The sequence below is a fragment of the Amphiura filiformis genome, chromosome 6 (assembly GCF_039555335.1).
Source record: "Amphiura filiformis chromosome 6, Afil_fr2py, whole genome shotgun sequence".
Classification (NCBI taxonomy): Eukaryota; Metazoa; Echinodermata; class Ophiuroidea; order Amphilepidida; family Amphiuridae; genus Amphiura; species Amphiura filiformis.
In genome coordinates this window covers 51,454,718-51,474,403 of record NC_092633.1, presented here as the reverse complement: position 1 = coordinate 51,474,403, position 19,686 = coordinate 51,454,718, and the positions used below count along the sequence as shown (strand labels likewise).

At 38.7% G+C, this 19,686-nt stretch overlaps 1 protein-coding gene across 1 annotated transcript in view; it reads right to left on the bottom strand.

Annotated features, from left to right (window-relative positions):
• Nucleotides 1-541: 541 nt before the first annotated feature.
• The window catches only part of LOC140155569 (uncharacterized), a 31,923-nt gene continuing 12,778 nt past the window's right edge, over nt 542-19,686 (bottom strand). Inside the window, exons 2-4 of the mRNA XM_072178456.1 lie at nt 16,644-17,080; nt 3,735-3,875; nt 542-2,163 (exon numbers count right to left, since the gene is read on the bottom strand). Coding sequence (XP_072034557.1) covers nt 1,738-2,163; nt 3,735-3,875; nt 16,644-17,080 — 1,004 coding nt within the window. The 3' untranslated portion in view covers nt 542-1,737. The remainder of the gene's footprint in view (nt 2,164-3,734; nt 3,876-16,643; nt 17,081-19,686) is intronic.

Genomic DNA, 19,686 nt, shown 5'->3' with positions numbered 1-19,686 from the left:
TCAAAGTAGGGGTTTAAATTAACGGTTATCCGTGTAAACGAATCACAATCCGTTCGGTTAACCGTGTAAACGTTTCCGACAATTAGACTTGAATTGGTAACAATTGAAGTCTAACATGCCGCCAATCAATACTTGACTTTAGACAACAAACCACATTTCGAAGTAGGGCCTACTTCATGGTGACATAACCATGACGTTACATGATTATAGGTTAGTAAATGCCTATCACTTGTTGGGAGTGAAATTGTAAAACATAATGCACGTGTATTGAGAAGCTAGAAGTTAATGTGTCTAATACACGAACCCCGTAGGGGAATGCATTAGTAAAAGTGCATTATTTAATTTTTTCAGTACAAAATTAATGTATTGTTCTGTAGAATTTCTCAGGCAACAAGTGATGCACATTTATTAACTCAGGCTATTGCGAGCAAATATAAATGCATAAACCCGCAAGAAAAATGAATGCCTCTGAAAGCACTGTGCGTTTCTAATGTTTGCTCTGATTGGTTCTCGCTATCGAACTGAACTTAATACACAAAACTGTTGGAAATGACATCATACAAGGCTACTATTTTAATTGTTGTCGTCTCATTCCGTGAACAAAAAATTAAACATAATACATAACTACACTATGGATGTTAATTTTCTATCAAGGTGTTTTTGTTTTTCTTTTCTGTTGCAAAATATGCAATAATTTTACAAAGAGGTATATCCACATTATATTACAAAATATCAACATGTTGCACAAGGTCAAGATGCTTGAATCACAGTAATCTTACCGAATACTATTTTTATAGTAGTATCCACGAATCAGATGCACACGTCACCTGAAGAACTGAACTCTTGTGTGTTTTGAATTTTGGAAATACATCTAATACTGGAACTTAATTTTTGCAACTACGTTGCCGTCAGAGTTCATCAGGCAACTGCCCCACTGGACTGGTCACGTGATAGACGGCTAGATATCGTCTTGATGGCACGGTCCCATGAATGAGATAAGTTAAAGCGAAGTCCCCCTCGCTTGCGTATTGAGCAACCATTACTAAAACAAGAGAGGGGGACTTTAACTTATCTCATGCATGGGACCGGGCCATCAAGACGATACCTAGCCGTCTATCACGTGACCAGTCCAGCGAGTCAGTAACTTACCTGACGAAGTCTGGTGGTTCCAGACACAACGTAGCAACATCGCAAAACGTTAAGATTTATTTCCAAAATTCTGTTTACAACTATGACAACGAACATTCACAAATTTCTTATGTGTTCTGTCCTTCAATAGAGTACATGCATGATGAGTTGCTGACATTCATTTAAGTACATATTTACATATTCAGCCAATCGTATGCAGTCTTTTATAGGGAATCACATGTCTATGAATATGCATCAATCATGGCTGTTGCAGTCCCGTGTTTACATATTCAACCAATCACATAATGTCTTTGAATATGCATCAATCATGTATGGCTGTTGCAGTCATGTGTTTACAAACTTTGCATATTCAGCCAATCGTAAAGCAGTCTTTTATAGGGAATCACATGTATGTCTATGAATATGCATCAATCATGCTGTTGTAGTCATGTGTTTAGAAACTTTACATATTCAGCCAATCGTAAGCAGTCTTTTATAGGGAATCACATTTATGTCTATGAATATGCATCAATCATGTTTGGCTGTTACAATCATGTGTTTACATATTCAGCCAATCGTAAGCAGTCTTTCATGTAATCCCATGTATGTCTATGAATATGCACCAATCATGTTTATACTAGACATGGCGGTTGCAGTCATGTGTTCCTTAGCTTTTAACCGTAATGCCGCAATGCTACTGCTTCTTAATTCGGTACTGGCATCGGTATTGGCGGACGATGATGTGGGGACACCGGCAATTATAGAACCTGGATGAGTTGGGGACAGTGTGGACTGGGTCATCATAGCGGGTTGACCGTACTGTGAATCGCATTGGGTTGTTGCACCCATTGTTGTGCCCATATAAGATGGCAAGTGACCCCTTGGTGACATGCAAGATGGACCACCATTAGGCATGTTGGGCATTCCTTGTCCATTGTGGGTTTGGACATAACCACTTTGCATACCAGAGTTGAGATGCGACATTCCGTTCATGTTCATCAATTGGTTATTCGGCCACGTGGAGCCATTGGTTATCTAAAACAAGACAAAAATTAAACAGATGTTAATATTATTTTACTTTGATATTATGGTAACTTTATTTCATTATCCCAGTCCAATCAAGTTTTGATTGACGTTCGCAAACATTACTCAATTCGCGTTACATAACTCCTTGGTAACTGGATCACGCACCTTTTGGAATTATGCCATAGACTTATTTGTGTTGAGATCATTTTGATCATGGTGCGGAACTCAAAAGCGTGATCCAGTTGACATAGTGATAATCGGATTACACGTAACACTTCGTTGGTGAATTCTCTCATGAGAAACCAGATAGCAACTAACTTGACATAAACATGATAAAGGGTGTTGGCTCTTACTAAAGTTGCTCCTTGTTATGCAAATAAGACAGTTTACGCTCCGTATCTTTTACACTGAGATTTCGGGGCTTGCTCTTTGCTATGCTAAAACCTTCCTCTATTCCACGCGCTCAAGACCGTTTCTACGCAGGTGAATGGGCATGAACAAAGTCTACCGCGCGACTATTTAGTGCGGACTAAATGTCATATTAGTGTACTCAGGGAATGGAATGGAATGCATGTAATTAGTCTGATTGTCTGCTTTGTTAGTCATTTTTAAATGACTAAAAATCGTTCATTAGATCCAAATGAGGTACAACAGTTAACCGAGTTTAATACCAAACAAATAAACAATATCGGGGGTAACAATGATAAACAACTTACTATTCTTTACAAAACAATAACTATTGAAACGAAATCATTGCTTTTAAACAATGATAGTCATTATTGAAAGATTTGCAATATAACTCTACATGTAGTTAGATCTTTCTGATACATTTGAACAAGTAATAAGCAATAATGCAAGTCACTTTGTCGTTACACTTCCCCGTTGGTATATAATCATGGCCGTGTTAAAAATGCAATGTAGACGACGAAGAGAACGATTGACAGTGAATTACACTTAATGAAATATTAAGTGTCCGTAAAGATATAATGGATTTACCAATGTGTACGAGTTATTAGCTCATCAATGAATGATGTAGATGGGCACAAGAGAGGGCATGCGTTCATTAAATCATAAACTTCATTAGTGGAGTATCCCGCTGAATGCGGTACATCATTGTTGTGTAACGTATATAAAGAGTACAAGTTCACGTTTAAGGACTCGTCGATTTCAATGTTTCTTTGAAATATCAAGGTACTTCAGCAATTAGGGTTTACCGTTTTGGTAATTATTAATTTAATCAAGTGTGTAATTATATTGGTTTTACTTTTATAGTGATCATTTCATTCAATTTAATTCATATAATATCATTTAAAGTGTACATGATTTTATGGGATTCCTGGCAGTTGCCTGAAGAGGCAAGTCGAAAGCGCTTCTACAATGTAGTCATATTTTGGGAACAGCCCACTAGCCAGAAAAGGGTTAAGTTTATAGAGGTTAGGACATTTTATGTTAGGATTAGGGTTAGATTTGTGGATAGGGTTAGGGTCAATGTTATAGAGTCATAGTGGGTGAGCCCAGTAGGTACGGGGACCTAAAGTTGACATCATGGGCTACACACAAGTCACTTGACTATGTCTTACCTGAGAGAAGCTTTCTGGTCGTGGTGCCATTGGCATATCATATTCATGATAATTACCATTGGTGGTCATGGAGCGCATGTTGGACATCTGACCAAAACGTTCACGTTTTCTCCACTTAGCTCTTCGGTTTTGGAACCAAACCTGGGAATGATAAGACAGACAGAAAACAAACGTTATGTACTGGATCGATAAAATAATATTGACGGACGGATGGACAGACGAGGCTGATCCTATGGTCTTACTTCTTTGGCGTAAGACAATTTAAATAAACATGAATAAACTTTAAAATGATAAGTTATAGTACTTCTACGAGTACGCCGTTGGTATGCACAGTACCGGTGCAGCCGGTCCCTGTATGAGTGGTCGCGCTTTCGTCAGATGTGTCTCTGACTTCATTCAGTCCTGATGAAGTCAGAGATACAGCTGACGAAAGCTCGACCACTCACACAGTGACCAACTGTACCGGTACTGTGAATACCAACGGCGTACTCGTACTATAACTTATTTTGAATTCCCGTCGAGAAAGATATCTACTTGTTTATTTATTTAAAATGATATTGATCATCGCATTACTGATTTTCAGTAGTCATGGTAGTGACCAAATCAAGAACGGTGGTTACAATGGAAATTATGTTAAAATGCATTTCTAGAAAAATATGAACACCACAACTCGGTGTCAGCAGAATAGTATTTCTTTTCAGATTTCGTAATAAAAGTTGTTAACATTATGATTATTATGAAGAAATATTCCAACTTGGACGGACCTGGTGGATGAACATTCATGTTTACTTGTAAAGCATATAGTTACTGATAAAACCAATGTGATATTTCATATTCCCGTGGCATTATTTGACTAGGTAGCAAAATACATAAATACTTTCCCGGTATTCCCTGTGATCTCGTCATTTCGATATTATTTTCAATTTTCTTTGCGGAACATTTTACTCGTTCCGCAATGTTCCATATCATTGCAATCATTAACTTGATACATGTGTCAAATTGCTGAAAATCAAAGTATCATGGTGCCACATGTGCGCATACAAAGTGGAATGAATTAAATGAGTTGCCCCGAACGAAGGCGAGATGAGCATGAAGAGGATAATAATTGGTTTGGGAAAGAGCGAGTTAGTTAGCTAGCTGTTCAGAAATATCTAGGTCTCTTTCAAAGCTACGTGAAAGCTAGATATCCGCTGTAATTACTTAGGGGTATCATGCTACGTTTGTCCTAAGATAACCGTGAACAACTATGCCCACTTACCGGTTCACCTGTGTATAATCATATGAAACAATAATTTACCTATGATTTGCCAATTTACACAGTTGGTTAATAAACGCATGGTTTACTTTTTATAACATGTATACACCATGATGTTACATGATGTTATTTAATGAAAAAATGTTTACGCTATGAGTGCAATGTGCGCATCCTGCAGGTCCTTAGTTTGTAAAGCCTTTTATAGATAGCGACAGTTGCTGGTGGGTTGTATAATTGGGTCAAATTACTACACTTTCATATTTTTTTTGCCGTATCTGTTTAATTTCAGCCTATAGCATCTATCTTTATTCACTAAAGATCTATTTTGGTTAACAAGTTTAAGCAAGGGAAACATCTAATCAATGCGCGTAGTGGTTGAATCTGTATGACTTTATCAGCATCTTAATATTTCCAATTATTTCATAAAATTTTTTTAGAGTAGTTTCAAATACTTTTGGGTTAAATCTCTACAGTGTACCAGACAGGTGTCGTGCAGAGATCAATCGTATTATAATCCCATAGAGTGACTGTTTACTGATCATTGAACTCCAGATCCCCATGTTTTATAGAAGCCAATAGATAAACAGCAAGATATTAGAGGTTGCATGAATGAGACAGTATCAAAGACTTTGGATGTGTTGTTGAAGACCATGCCAAGCAAGGCGGCATAGTTGTTCTCATATCCCGCATTCTTATCAAATTAATCAGATTGACGGCCACAGCAACCTGGTCATATCGTCAAGGCTCCCCTTGGTTTCTGACATCAATTGCTCTCTCTCTTTCTCTCTCTCCCTCCAATCTCATTTTTACTGCTTGCCAAATTGTTTGTCATCTTCCCAGACCAGGTAATCTATTCTACTGACCTTTGAAAAGAAGTGCATTTGGAGATCAAAGACCTACGAATTGACAGATGCTTTGACAAACCTTCCCCAATGTGAGCTTCTCGGATGACTAGTGCACACGTGGAGAGAAATTACTTGGAGAGAGATTGTTTCCCGTGCGCTGATACAGGACACCATGCCTAATCAGACTGTTGCACTGGCATAAGTTAGAAATTAAGTCAAAATTTTAATCCTCCGCAACAGGTTTGACATCATATTTTTGTCACTGTAGCTAGCATAAAGGGACGATATTGCTCCGAAAAATATGGCGGCGACTATCATGCGTATAGATGGTCACGTTATGTTATTAAACTACATTTGACAGACATTGTATCTCGCCCAAAACTTCATCTGATAGAAAAGCTGAGGGCCGAGGGTTTCAAGCATTTTTGTCAGGATTTGCTGAAAGTCCCCTCTAACCATAGACCATCCACAGACCCAGCTATGCCTTCCCGGGTATGCCTTATAACTTCCTCATTATAAATTACTCCGAAGATCAGAGTATCATAGTGGGTTGCCCCTTTTGCACAAATTGTCCCTCTAACTTTAAGAAACTGAACTCTGATAAGAGCCGTTTATTATAGTAGGTGCCCTTTTCAAAAGCCTATCATCAAGCAAAGATAATAGATTAGACGACCGATGACATGACATGGCATGGATATGATGAACTCTGGATTTCTTTATTGGAAAATTTAGACTATAATTTATGTATTGAAGAGACGCGCCTCTCTATGTGCCCGCTTGATTCGGACACAGGCAGATAGTCCGAAGCACAGATGCATGAGATCCGTCCCAAGTCAAAGTCGCCAGCAGGCTCAAAAGAATTATGGGGCCACCCCACCACATCTTAATTTTGTGCATAATTGTTACAACCTTTTAAAATGCGCTTTTACATCGAATTCAAAAACGCATAGAACAGTGTAGCAAGGAACTATATTCCTTAAATTAAGCAATATAATTTTGTGGCTATAGTATTATAATCTGAATAAAGAATTGATAAACCATTTAGTAAAATATGCTTTCTGAAAGAGTTTTGTTCGTAAGGTCGTGTCCTTTTCTCCAAACATTTCTTTCACTTTTTTCCCACAGATAAAAACCTATTTTCGTAGATTTTAGCCAAAAAATAATTTCCTCAGTTTCTATTTCTGTGTCAAATAAAAGTTAGTAACCTATCACTAGGATCCCCAACATGCTCATCTATCAGGGGAACAGTTCTTTATCCCCAATACATTTGTACATTCATTGAATGACCTTTGAAGATTTGGGTACAAAAACTCATACTCTGCAACTTGAGGTCAAATTTTGCACCATGATTATGTAATTGAGGTTATTGGACTTTGCCATTGGGATGAGGCTCTTGTGGTCCATAGTGTATCGCTGACTGTTAACGGAGACCCAGGAATGAAATAGCCAGCGTTTGATTGTGTGGGGCACGATACAAGTGGCGCAGAACAGTGGGCGACGAAACCGTACTCCATTCACCTGTATTGAAAAGCGACTTGGCACACACGGCAAATTGACAATGACAAGCCCGACATCAAACCGATGCGGTTAACCCGGCAAACATACTCTTTGGTATGGGTGCACCAATTCCAGTTAAATGTCATGCAGATCGGTGGCTGCTCATGCATCATTTGACCATCAGATACATGATGAAATAAAATAATATCATTTTACAACTAATCAACTTTGGAAATGTCATGGAAGGCTACCGTTCACGCCCGCGTTTGCATCATTAACGAACACAACATGGAAGACAAATAACGGGACAAATAATTTATCAAAACATCTCCATGTCACGACTGTAGGGCCTATATAATTATGCTCTTCTATGGGAATCGAACCTACCGTTTACGTCCAAAGGAACTTACGGAGATTTACATTGTCCCTATAAAAGGTTTTCATATTGACCAGTCTGTCTCCGAATCCCGACTGATTTTTTGGACCCCTCCTGATGGGAAACCAAAACCACCTCAATATCCTGACACCATTTAGAGTGATATTTATCTACAACCATCAGAGATCCAACAAATCATGAAAGAAAGGAGAGTGTCGGCCCATCCCTGTATATTTCTGACGCTTCCTCTATTCCGTCCATGCACGGACGATTGATCATGCTGGGGTCTCCCCGTCAGTCCGAAACACCGTCAGTCCGAACCACCGCTAGTCCGAAATTTTAGGATTAGGGTTAGGTTTAGGATTAGGGTAGGGTTAGGGTTAGGGTTAAGTTTAGGGTTATGGTTATAGGTTTAGGTTTAAGGTTAGCGTTAGCGTTAGGTAAGCTTAAAATTCGGACTAGCCACAGATTATATAGAATCTGTGGACTGGCGGTGGTTCGGACTGACGGGGTTTCGGACTGGCGGGGTGTACCCGATGATGATGACCATAAACAGATAAAGCATTCACAATTCGAGGACGAGTTGATGCTATAGTTCAGGGGGTCCCCTGAATTTGTAGTGCAATATAAGAGAAGATATCGCTAGTATCCATGATCCAATATCATGATAGTAATTAGAGGTCTTTTGGGACAGACAAGTAGCTTGAATTTTACCACAGATACATGCGTTCCAATATCTGTGATTTTACTCTGGGAACTTACTATTTTCAAACAGAAATCGGAACATTACTTTAACCTACAACATACTTAAGACATATTCAGCATGATCAAATACAAAATTCTGAATTTTGATTCTGCTTTTGGTTCAGCAAATCGCTGAACGGGCCTTTTAATTCCACATCAAGACTCTTACTTCAATACTCTTAAAAGTACAGTGTAAGGGTTTACATCATATGTTTATTGTAATCTTAATATGAACTTGATACAATGCCGAAGGATATTTAGCCGGGATATTTAGAGTGCGCAGCGAACGTGTTTTCCGTCAAAGATGATTTGCGCCACTTTTGTGTTGTAAGATATTTTGTTTCACAGGACTTTATTTAGAATCACAGTGTAAAGCAACTGCTGACTTTGGTGACTGTTCATCAGCCAAAATGGCGTAGCGTGAGTCATTTTATGGGGGTGAGGTGGGGCAACAACTAGGATAGGGGTACAAGCCATTTTTCGGTAATTTTTCCCTATGTCTTTTGACAGTGTCCACGGCAAGCCAAAAGTGGAAAGTAACGGCACTGGAAAAATGGCAGTCGGAAATTTATGTAGTTGCACAAACCAAAAATATTTTACATTCGATGTGTATCAACACCCAAATAAATTAACCATTTTCAAGTTTATGAAAAAGTACATATTCAGAATAATCAAAAGGAAAACAAGAAGTTGAACTTGAACTTGTTCAGATATTTCATGTTCCATATGTGATCTCCCATGGGTATATTGTGAGTTAGCATTTACTGTACTCTCGTGGCTCATAAAATCAAAACCGGAATCTTGTTCTCGGTTATGATTTGGGGGAGCTTGCTCAACCTATCAATCATATAGACAATCCACAATGGCCTCATCCCAATGCCATAATTCAATAACCTCAATTAAACAATCATAGTGAAAAATTTGACCTCAAGTGGCAGAGTATGAGTTTTAGTACCCAAATTTTCAAAGGTCATTCAATGAATGTATAAATGTATTGGGGTTAAAGAACTGTGCCCTGATGGGTGAGCATGTTGTGGATCCTAGTGATATAGACAATCCACGTTTGTTTCACATTATTTCATATTTCCTTTAAATCATCTCCACGTATTTTTTACCTTTTCCTATCTTTTGATTTAAAAGAGTAATCAAAAGATTATCAGAACTGAAGTAAGTCACTTTTGACATCCCTGATGCTACTAAAGATCAGGGGTCTTTGAAGGATCCATACTTTCCAACACAAATGTAGGGCCTATAAAGCCCCTGAGACAATAATTTTTGGTATTCTTGTCTCAGCCCTAGCCTATCTCAGATAAGAATAGCTCATTTCCTATTGAAGATAGCAGTTTTAGTTTTCAGAAACCGAGGGATGTAACATTTTTTGTATCAGGCCTGCAATTTTTTGTAGTAATTTAAAAGTTTCAAAAACTAATCAAAGCATGGACTGTTAACTTTTATGTAATAACTTAAATGTAATTTAAAGCAAAATTCTACATTAATTAAGTAAGGTAAATTTTACTTAATTATTTATATGAGGTTATAATGCTTTACCATGTTTACACGCTGTGTAAAAATGTCAATTATTATTCAACTCTATCAGATGGTGGCGGTATAACAGCTACAGAGCCAATCCTACTCAGACGGGGCCAGATCGGCAACATCACAATTCAGACAATTTATTGGAGAGAATTTGCTGCACACGTACGCGGCATGCCTACATTGTTTTGCAAATGATATGACCCAACCGAAATTACATCTTGAGATAGTGAACGTTTTATAGCAAAATCTTTTTATGCCATGGGTGACGAATAGGTCTACGTTGGTGCAAAAATGGCGGGTAGTAAACAGTTAAACAAAACAAACATAGGCCTATGCCATATTCAAACCGGGGGTTTTCGAGGCTATAGCTGTCCATGTCAGGATTCGGCAAGCCGTCAATTCGGCATATTTCTATGAATTCAAAATTGGTGTCGCCGTGAGGCTAAATACTAATTTTGATTTTCAACTTATAACTTCACGAAACAAAAATAAAAACTACCTATAGCTATAACTTTGGACGCAATTTGGCCTGCAAGGGACCTGCCGAAATTCGAACTTAAATCAAGAACTCGGCAAAATGATTTGTATTTCTTAACTTCCTTAAATAAAACTACCAATGAATTTTTTTCCCGATCCCGCTTACTTCTAGCAGCACCGTTTTCGGCACGCAGGCGAGACGAGAATATAATTGTTTCGCCAATTCTCAGTCTCAATGATCAATCCTACCAGACTTTCTCGTGCTGTCTACCGTGATGTCTACGGAAGACTCTGCGTACAGATGTAGTGGCGCTTTCCAATGGCATGCCAACTGCGCACGTCAGATATCGGAGTGCCGAATGCCGGTAATTCGGTAAAAACTCGGATCGAATACCGGCATTTCGGCAACCAGGGAATTTTGGCGTGACAAATGTCAATCGAATTTGAAAATGAGGAAAATAATAGTAGTCATGTAATGTGCCGTCTTTTTCATTCACGGCTGGGTGATCAATGTACCTTATTAGACCCTACAGTTTGTTTTTCATCAACAAAAATATCGCACACAACAATAATTCTACTGGGTAAATCATATTAACTCGGAAACATACTCCCAAAGTGTAATAACTATAATGAGATAACATTGTTGCCAAATTGGAAAACATCCATTCCAATCAGGCAAACATGCCATCAAAACATTGGAATCTTTCATATGTGGCCTGTCAGAAGAATAGGGAAAAGGCACGTAAAATGGGCCCGCTTGGATTTGCTTGATGTACGATGTGGCGTTAGCTTCACTATTTACGAGTGCAATAAAACAAGGCACAGTTGGTGCTCATAAATACATATGACAAGTACCTTGTTTTTTGAAATGGAAAATGACATGTTTCGAAAACTATAATTATTCAAGTTATGAATGTTCTTGTTGTCGACAAAAATAGTTCATGTGACCCTTTATATAGAGGTTGCCATTCTTCACAGAAAATATTTATGCAATAGTCAAAGGGAGTCTCTTCAAGCAAGTCTATAACTTCGGTTCACTCTTCAAAATACCGAACCTACCCCTTCACTTTGGTTGACTCTTCAAACATTACTATAAATTTGTTCCCCATAAAGCCATGAACTTTGTCGCTGCTCATCCCTTTTTAAAGGATTTTAAAGTGAAGATTCACCTTCTGTCAAGTATGTCCAGTATAAAGTGAAACATGACCCCATTAATTAATCTTTGCTATCTCATACTAGTGGCAATTCCCTGCTCATTATATATATATACACTCTGTCCGAAATAATGTTCAATCTTTCTCTGAATGATCTCTAGCAACTAATGTATGTTCTACCATAAGTTGGTAACATGACCTTTGTCTCATTTGTGTACAATCTATGCATTTTGGCGAAGGTCATGTTCCACCTTATACTGGATAGAGATAGTTCAAGATTGGATCGCAATCGTAACTGGTAATTTGGCGATATATGCCCTACTAAAAGGATGTGTGGGTGGGTTAACTTTAGGTCTACCACTGATAGGCCTTAAATATCAGTCAAAATCGGCTCTAAAACGTGTCCAAATTCATCATGTCGTGCACGGCCACGGTGCACAATAATTTAAACGATTAATTACGCTGCCTTTCTTCTTTTGTTTTCTAGTAAATCGTGACCTACTCTGGTCATGCTCCGATCGTGACCATGTCCAATGGGAATTGTATAGGCGATGTTGGACGGAATATTGAGTGAAATATGGACTCAAAAACGGTATAGGACCAGGGACGTGATATAGGATCATGCACCAGTAGGGCAGGTTAGGGCAGTGACCAGCAGAATCAAGAAGGGTCGGTGTTCTCGCGGTCAAACAAACCATGAACAAACGTATAGACACGATCGAGTGAAAACCACATTGGAAAGACGAATTTCAGAGATAAAACAATGTAAAACAGGATATAAAGGGCAAAAAGCAAAGTTCACCAGAGAAGAAGAAACGTGTCATTCTTTCTCCTAAACCTTAGTATATGTAGACCTAGGACCTACAATGTCTGATACAAAAAACGGGAAAATTTGCACGCCAGCAGCGGACGCGGACTGCACACAATTTATTTAAAAACCCAAAACTTTAGAAGATGGGTTTATCTGTTAAGTTGAATATGTAGGCCTACATGTGTCAGTCGTTTAAACACTTCCAAATACTAGTAAGCATGGTAAGCTCAAAATAGTACACATGCACCAACCCCAAGAAGCCTGTTGAAGTTCTAGTATACCACTATAGTACGGTGAACTTGACTATTGAATTATTATCGCCTTCTGCCAGACATTTGCCCGCGCTTCTCCCAAGAGGTTGCTTCAATTTCACCTTGGCGATCTGTTGAATGAAAAACAAGTAGTCTCAGGAGAGAACATGGCGGATTGTTCACAGTCTTTATTACACATACCGCTACCCCCATCCCCCGGTGTTCGGTTCTGTGTCCACATGTTAATTTCCATTCAACGTCAACTTTTAACTATGTCGCACATGAACTTGGTACTTGGGACGAATAAATCATGGTATGATGCGCGGAATGGCTCACAATGGAGTTGTGTGTGTTGATTGTTGATGTTGTTCACATGAAAAACCTACTGAGCAAAAATATGGAAAAACAATCAAGGCAATTACCGAAACATCCCCGAATTAATTACAAAAGAATTGGGACTATTATTTGCCAATTAGATCGAAATGGGAAACGGTATTTTGGCATGAAAACACTGGCATGTAGACTAAACTAGGCCTACGAGTATACTTCAGTGGACCGGAACATTATTTTCGTGATAAAAACTGAATGGATTCAAAGATTTCTATTTCCACCTTGGTTTAATGATCTTGACCTGCGGACTTCAATGCGGAGTACTGGAGTGTCGTGCAAAAAGTTGAGATGCGGTTGTTGATCGCCGACCAAAAAGTGGGGATGCGGTTGTTGAGCGGACCATCCTCTTTGTAACAGATCATTTACATTTACTTATAATTATGAAAAAATCAAATTACATAAAACCGAGAATAAGACACGTGTAAACCAGTGTAAACATGGTAAAGCACCCGTTCCACATGATTGAACATTATTCCACCGGACCCAACCAATCAACCCGCCACTGCGCCAATCAACCAACTATCCAAACTCCGGGAACACTACCCTTAAAAGGCGGAAGGATTAGAACATGTGCGGTCATTAAAGATCCCCATCTTCAGACCACTAGTTGGAACATGGTTCCCAACAGTTCACAAACCAAAAAAAAATCAGTTCCCAAGATTTCAACATTTTTTAATCAGTTTTCAACATGTTCAATTCAAGATCCATTTCTTAATCAGTTCCCAAGACACAGTTCGATCCCCGGGCTTCGATCACACTGTAGGTTCAAAAACAAAAGGTTGGGGGTTCGAGTCATATTGAGATAACGTAAGTGACCACGATTTCAATTAAATTAGGAGGGCGTCGCCAACTGTAGCCTATGATAAGAAGATCAGCCTTGGATAATATAAGGGAAACACCATAGGCCTGAATAAGAACAGGACCACGAGTAGAAGTCTTAATATTTTACATGCTTAAAAAGTACTTTGCGGAGATGCGCCAAAAGTCATTTACGTATTCAAAACAGTTGACAAACCGCGGTATGCCGTTTAAGACGCAGCACCTTAACACTTTCAACAATCTGACAGAAATCAGTATAAAAGCAATTGTATCAACCTTGGGTCTTTTTTTTCAAGTGTTATTTTTGTGACAAAAAAATGTTGATTTTCACCTTAACATCTGATCTATCTCTCCTGGCTCGTCAAACCAGGTGTTTAACAATGCATAAAGAGATGCGCGTCCTGATTATGGTCAGTGTCCTGTTTATACAATACATTTTCAAGACATATGCTACGCTTTAAATCATGACACTGTACTTTTTAAAGCATGTTTTATACTTTTTGTAAAGCTACACCTCATTTAAAGGATCACGTGACCCCTATTTTCTACCACACATGGGCGGATATCATCACTTTGGTAAAGGAAGACACACCTAGGACAGCAGATTATTCCTTGGAAGTTCTAACTACGACAATATTAATGAATCTAACGGAATCTTTCCTGATTTTCTTGGTTAACGTTGGCGCCACTTTTAAGGGGTAGGTCACCCACCTATGCATTGTATTATTTATGTGCTTGAGAGTACATCAGACCATCCCTGATCTGACACACTTTGCATTCTGAATATGAAGATGATATCAAATAATTTAGATTTTTTCAAATTCACGATACAATACAAATTTTTGGTGTGTCTGATATGCTCTCATACACCTAAAAAAAACCACTGTGAAAACGTTGCTATCCGATCCCTTAATGTTGGCGCCACTTTAAGAAAATGAGCATTAATGACATAGGTCATTGACCCTTGTATGAAACGGAAGTATCGCGCGGTATCATGGGATTATTTGACAGAGTGTTTGTGGAAGTTGTCTTACACCTTCATTATGTTGGCTATTACCAAAATACATACTATACGTCAGTTTAGAGTAAACAAGACATGCAAGATTATGATGTGTGAACGGGGGCTTGATTTGGTATACATAAAATGATGCGTGCATATTCTTTTCAGTCAAGAAAAAAACTACATGTACTAGGCCTATGCAGCTCTTCTTCAACGGCCAGAAATAATTTGTTTGTTTGTTTGTTTGTTTGTAGCATCTTTAGTTCTGTTTATTTTTAGTTAGATGCATAGTAAAAAACAATCGTGAATGATCATCCATGAAAAAACCTGAAAAGTTTTAAAAAGCCTGAAAAAGCGCGTGAAAAAAACGGGCTGGAGTTAAAAGAAAGTGCGGAAATTTGGACCAAAATAAACCAGAATTCAGGCTTAAACCTGAAAATTCTCATGCCTGAGAACCTGCATGCTGGGACTTTTCTTCCAAGAGCATGAAGAGTTAATTTTTAAGGTAGTATAGGAGGTATTATGGAAGTGGTCTAAGCATGTTTTTAACAGATTAATTGAGTAGAGCAAAGCACACTTAGCAATATGCCTTTTGTTTGAAACAAATCGGACATACGGTTTTCAACATAGGCCTATATCAATTTATATTTACTTTATATCTTTTATTTTTATCAATAATCAATAAAGTTAATGAGCTAAAATGACTGGAGAAGCTCATTAACATATAATTTTTGCCAATATTTTGCTAAAAATCCATGTATAAATGTTCAGGTTCTTTTATTTTGCATACTTTTGCCTTGAAACTTGGTCAAAGTGTTTCTAAAATGTTGTAATGTACCCGGTATTATATAGTGAAGCCGCCCATAATTTGCATACACATAATTAATTAGCAGTTATGCAAATTAGCTCATCTCGCTTTTCTTTTGATGGTATTCTCCCTGGTACATGTATACTAGATGCAGGACAACCACGAGTTGATGCAATATTTTGAAACATGATCTTCATCCATGGCGTTGTCTTTTTTAAAGACAGTTCTTGTTTTCCTGGTGTGAAGAGCCAACAGGTCATTTTGAAAACCATCTAATCGATCGTGATTAGAGCCAGAAGGCCCTTCCTGCAATAGCTGCCCTATGTACATCTTTACATTTTCTGTATTCTACATTGTACACTATCTAAAAATTGGCACCTGGCAGCTATTGCAGATAAGGCCTTCTGATCTAAAACCCTCGATATCGTCCACACCTGATGACACTACAGCAACTACTGAAGAGATTTGTGATCGATCTTTTTTATGTAATTATTTACTAATTCAATTCCTAACCCTAAGCCTATAATAAGCCTAATCTTAACCTTAATCCTAACCTTAAGTTGTCCCTAACCCTAATTTCGTGGAAAATTACATAAAGGAATAAGCAGAATTTATAGACTTGATTTTATTTTGGTTTTTCTCTACATGAGCGAGGCTATATCAATCTGAATAACCACAATCTAAGAAATATAGGTTCTATAAAGGGTCTAATCAGGAGAACCCTTTTAGAGAGGAGAACCCTTAGAGGTTCTCTAAAGAACCAAAAATCGAAAATGGCCCCAAAAATGTGATACAGAACCGTTTTCGGTTCTGATCTTTAGAGAACCTTTAAGGGTTCTCCAAAATTAAAGAACCTTTTTGAGAGGTTCAAGAGGGAGGGCTCTCCTGGCCTGAGAGGAGATCTATTTATAACCTTGTTTCTTAGAGATACACCATGATTACTGACCTGTACTCTTGCTTCAGTTAGATCACATCTCAATGCAAGTTGTTCCCTACAATACACATCTGGATAATGCGTCTTCTGGAAGATTTTCTCCATCTCATCCAACTGAAAGCTTGTAAACGTCGTTCTGTTGCGTCTCTTCTTCTTGCTGTCACTCTCGGCAGAACCTGGAGAAGGGTAGTTGTTGTTGTGCTCTGGTGACGCCGATCCTCTGGATTCGTTATCGTCGCTTCTATTGAAGCATTCTAAAGTCCTTGCAGTGTCCCTTGGCGGACAACTGCCTTTATCGAACACGTCGATTTTTAAAGGTGCTGCTCTTATTTCGGCCATCTCTTCTGGACTGCTGAGATCCTTTGGAGGTTGGTGTCTGTTCAAGAGCTCTGGTTGTTTTGGTCGAGGGTTGGGACTGGTAGCACCTTCACTGTGTGGGGATTCAGAACCTGTAAAAGAGATAATGTATGTTGAAGTTAAGACTTGAACAAAGTGGTTATATAACTAGCTCCCCATACAAGCCCGTACGCTGGGATGAGCTGCAGGTGCATGCCGGGGTGCATGCAACTTGCAGGCGAATTTTTGTTGTTGAAAATTCAGCACAAAAATACTGCGTTCGGACCTGTAGGCTTATGTAGAGGCCCCTATATAACGTTATAATCCACGCGATCTGAATGGCGTCCAAGAATTAATTGCCTTTTTTTCTGAAAGAGAATATACATTCCAACGTATGATTTTAGTTTGCCTACGGTTTTCCGCGAAAAGTTCAATCATGCATGGGTTATACAATTTGTCAGGATATAGCCTAATGCGTTACTTGCAGAAAGACCCTTGCCGGGGACCCTTGCAGCTGCAGCCACCGGCTACATGGACGCCAGCGATTTGCTATGGCTTACCTTTTTCAATTTCAATGCAGAGTTTAGAAAAACTTTGATTATCTATAAAGTCCAATATAAACACTCCAATATGTTAAACCCGATAATGAAAAAGTTACTTTTTGAAGTCAAATATGGCTAGATCTCGAAGATCTCCTATACTGAGTACGACGCGAGACTTTCACTTCAACACTCGTTGACAAACACTCTCAATTCACCGTCTTCACTTGACATCCAGCTTGCTACTATACGTTACCACGATAACAGAGTTCTCAAATAAACCAGAGGTCTAAGTTCACCGGATTTTCCTATAAAATGACATGGGAGTAATAATCAACTTCCCAGCTTGGTGTCTATTTATTTGGCGGGCAACTAAGCCGCCCAGTCGAGTGGTTTGATGGGTGATAGGCAGGGGAATATAAACGCAATCCCATAATTCACTGCGCTCCTCGCATTTTACCAGGAAAATAATTTCAATGGAACCCTGAATGGAACTATGAATCGATCCATAATTTGTTCTTCGGGGCCCAGGTCTCTGTTGCAAAACAACCCAGGGGCACTCACTAAGGGCATGTGCGGCCACATTGACCCCCAATTTTCAACTCCCTCTCACCCAATGGCCCCTATTTTTGTTTTACTGAACTCCCTCTCACCAATGACCTCCTTTTTAGTGTTTTCCTATCACCAAAAGACCCCTAATTACTGATAATCTCTCACTGAATGACACCATTTTTCATTATTTTTCTTCAAATTTTCCAAACATTTAAAAAATTTTTGTCAGCTTTTCCACAGTATCACGGAAAGCCCCCCCCCTTTTTTTCGCGATCGACCTTCTCACTGGAAGCCTTTTTTCGGTGTCTAGGCTCTCACCGAAAGTCCCCTATAGTTTCAAACTGCTGTCCGCACATCCCGTCACTTCTTAATTCGAGTCAGTGTCCCCCAGGTAACAAAGAGTTCCCACTGCAGTGTTGAGGCCCTACCCCCGACCCGCATGTTCTGCTTGAATTACGCCTATATATTTTAAAATGCTATAGGCCTACGCATGATGCCCGGTAACAAAATGAAGTTCCATGAATATTAAAGTTTGTCCTTAAAGTTCAACGTTCCGCGACCCTTTAATAATTTTGAACCCCGGTGTCCACAACTTCTCAACTGGAGAGAATGCGTTGTAATTGGATGCATAAACTAGTGCATTATGGGAGCACATTAAAACACTCTCCGACGAGTGTTAGGCATTCACAGGAAATGACAACCAAGAACCAACATTAAGCTTTATGTGCACTTGTTTTGTAAATATGCTAAGACAAAAAGACTTTGTTGACCAATCATATTCATTCATAAACACCTTGAGAATTTGCAGGTCTCTGTCCGTGCGAAAATAACTTTTTTGTAAACCAGTATTTAATATATAGACTGTCTGCTGTATTACACAGAAATGACAATCTTCTTAATAAACATGCATATTCATGGTCTAAATTATAGGCAAGTACCTTCGGTAGACTCAAGTATGGATATCAGTAGACCGCAGTTCAGTTTTGTACTCTTCGTGCTGGCTAGAGATATTTTCTCAAAATATCAAGAGCTATCATACATGTCATAAGAACCACTGAACCAATATCATTGTTTGTACTCGTTTTAATGCATTTTTCATGCCGATTCCAAATGGTCATGAAAATTTATAATTCTGAAATTTTTGAATAAACAAAAAATTGGAACTTGTCGTTAGTCGACGCCCGTGTGAAGAGGGTTAACATATAAATATTATTGAAGACCGAATTAAAAAGACTAGTTTGCGTATGACGTACTATCAACCAGACCAAAAATGCTGTACTGCGCAGGTCAGCAACCAATCATGTCCAGTCAATTTAGTTAAAACAATGTTTTGACCGGTAACAGAAAGATTTTCGGTTGAAAGTATATTGTTTAAAACCATACCATAATGTTTTCTTCTAGTGGTCGTTCTATCATCATAAGGATTAGAAAAAGAATAGTTTGAACTATATGCCCGCCCTCACGGACTTAGCGAGCGCGTAGCGCGAGGCCAGTCCGAAGGGCTGGACCGAAGCTCTCTGGATATGGACAATATCTGTGGCCTAACACTCTATTCTGCATACTTGGTACAAGTGGTACAAGTTCAGACTTCAGCAGCAGGTTGTTGATATAGAAAGTGCTCGTAACCT